We start from the raw sequence: 2370 nt of genomic DNA, 5'->3' as shown, positions 1-2370 counted from the left end.
TAGGGTTTAGGGTTTACGGGGGGAAGAACCCTTTCTTTCTTCGAGGAAAAAGCTGGGACAAGATGCATTAATGGCGCCAATTCTGTCTCTGTCTCTGTCGAAAATAATTTGTTTATGTTTGAAAAAAGAAAGTCCCAAAACACTTTCTTGAATGTGGTTGTCGTCGAGTCCGTCGCACCAAAACCTGCGCAAACCCTAAACCCTAAACCCTAAACCCTAAACCCTGGCCTGAACCCGAACGCTAACCCGGAACCCGGAACCCTGGCCCCAAAACCCTGAACTCTAAACCCGAAATCCGAGACCCTCAACCCGGAGCCGGAAACTCTAAACCCTAAACCCTAAACCCTAAACCCTAACCCTGGACCCCGCCCTAAACCCTGAATCCGGGAGTTGAAGCAGTTGAAGATAAACCCTTAGCTTTGTTGGGCCGCCGCGGCTCGCTGCAATAATTGGGGTTTAGGGTTTAGGGTTTTCTCTGCATCGTCTAGGGTTTAGGGTTTAGGGTTTGCTTCACCCCTCATCTGCCTAACAACTAACAACTTAGGGTTTATGGTTTGAAGCAGCCACAGCTTCTCCTGCACACCCGGAAAGCTTAGGGTTTAGGGTTTAGGGTTCAGGGCCTCAGGCTCTTCTGAGAAGGTAGCTCTGCGCCATCCAGAAAACTGTTAGGGTTTAGGGTTTAGGGTTTAGATTATACCCTGAACTATCGCAGCGGTAGGGTTTAGGGTTTAGGGTTTGCTGACCCCTCTGCTATAGGGCAGAGGCGCTTCAGTGGAATGCACCCCAGTACCTAGTGTTTAGGGTTTGGGGTTTAGGGTTTAGGGTTTAGGGTTTCTGTGCCCTCCAGTCCTGCGACAAATGGGGCACTCCCTGCCCAGTGCCTTCCACTTAACTCTTAGGGTTTAGGGTTTAGGGTTTGGGGTTTAGGGTTTAGATAGATCCGAGGGTTTCCCAAACGACCTTTCCTCTTCCCTTGAAGCTGCCACCCCTCTCACCCCCCACTCCCCAGTGCCGTCCACGTAGTGTTTAGGGTTTAGGGTTTAGGGTTTAGGGTTTACGAACCCCCCCGTTCTCCTGTAAAGGTAGCTCTGCGGGGTCCAAACCACCCTTCCTCCCCCTTTAAAAGTCAAAGTTATGTTGGGGAGTTGCGCGAAAAAGTCCTTCGAAGAAAAGCGCCAGCAGGGCCTTCCGTCTTTTTCTTTTTGGCAAAACAAAGAAGCCACGCAGTAGCGGGCCAGGAGTTTGCGCCAGGCCGCAAACACTGCGGGGGGGAAGTACGAGTAGGTGGTGCCTGCAAACCCTAAACCCTAAACCCTAAACCCTAATCCCCAAGCCCTAGCTCGCCCCGCGCACCACAGCGCCGAGCCGCACGCGCCCAGAACCCAGCAACACACGCAACAACCTTCCTCACTACAAGGACCCACAGAAACCTCTCCACACGCCAAACCCTAAACCCTAAACCCTAAACCCTAAACCCTAAACCCTGGCCCTGCCCCACCCTACTACACCCTCAAAGAAGCCACGCAGTAGCGGGCCAGGAGTTTGCGCCAGGCCGCAAACACTGCGGGGGGGAAGTACGAGTAGGTGGTGCCTGCAAACCCTAAACCCTAAACCCTAAACCCTAATCCCCAAGCCCTAGCTCGCCCCGCGCACCACAGCGCCGAGCCGCACGCGCCCAGAACCCAGCAACACACGCAACAACCTTCCTCACTACAAGGACCCACAGAAACCTCTCCACACGCCAAACCCTAAACCCTAAACCCTAAACCCTAAACCCTAAACCCTGGCCCTGCCCCACCCTACTACACCCTCAAAGAAGCCACGCAGTAGCGGGCCAGGAGTTTGCGCCAGGCCGCAAACACTGCGGGGGGGAAGTACGAGTAGGTGGTGCCTGCAAACCCTAAACCCTAAACCCTAAACCCTAAACCCTAAACCCTGAAATCTAAAACCCCTATCTCTCAGCGAAGCCACACACTAGCGAGACAGCAACCGCCACCAGGCATGAAACACAGAGTTCATGAAGCACGGATAAATCTCCCCTGGGCAAACCCTAAACCCTAAACCCTAAACCCTAAACCCTAAACCCGCGTACCTGAGTCGACGAGGGTTTTGCCGAAGGCGTGTTCGCCAAGCCCTAGGGTTTCGCCGTCGGCCTCCATTTTCGCAATTTGAACTCTATAAGCAGCTCGGGAGGTTAAGGAGGTCCAGGCAATATGCAAATTAGGGTTTAGAGAAGTGTGAGGGTTTAGGGTTTGGGGGGGGGGCTCGCTAGGGTTTATCGAAAACCCCGGAAACGCCGGAGACAACGCCGAAGAGCTAGACCCTAAACCCTCGTACGTCACCAGCGAAGGCTCTATCCCCCCCACCGTC

General features: G+C 53.8%; 1 protein-coding gene across 1 annotated transcript; it reads right to left on the bottom strand.

Moving 5' to 3' along the window:
- Positions 1-1802: 1802 nt before the first annotated feature.
- On the bottom strand, positions 1803-2159 carry ETH_00026365 (radial spoke 3 protein, putative; the record flags this gene model as incomplete). The annotated part of the gene is made up of 2 exons (XM_013379243.1): positions 1803-1891; positions 2093-2159. The coding sequence occupies 2 exons, from the start codon at positions 2157-2159 to the stop codon at positions 1803-1805; spliced, it is 156 nt and encodes a 51-aa protein (XP_013234697.1).
- Between the last annotated feature and the right edge of the window lie 211 nt (positions 2160-2370).

Source organism: Eimeria tenella, genomic scaffold, assembly GCF_000499545.2.
Source record: "Eimeria tenella Houghton genomic scaffold, Eth_scaff1634, whole genome shotgun sequence".
Classification (NCBI taxonomy): Eukaryota; Apicomplexa; class Conoidasida; order Eucoccidiorida; family Eimeriidae; genus Eimeria; species Eimeria tenella.
Note: the sequence above shows the minus strand (reverse complement) of the source record. Positions and strands in the feature narration are given on the sequence as shown.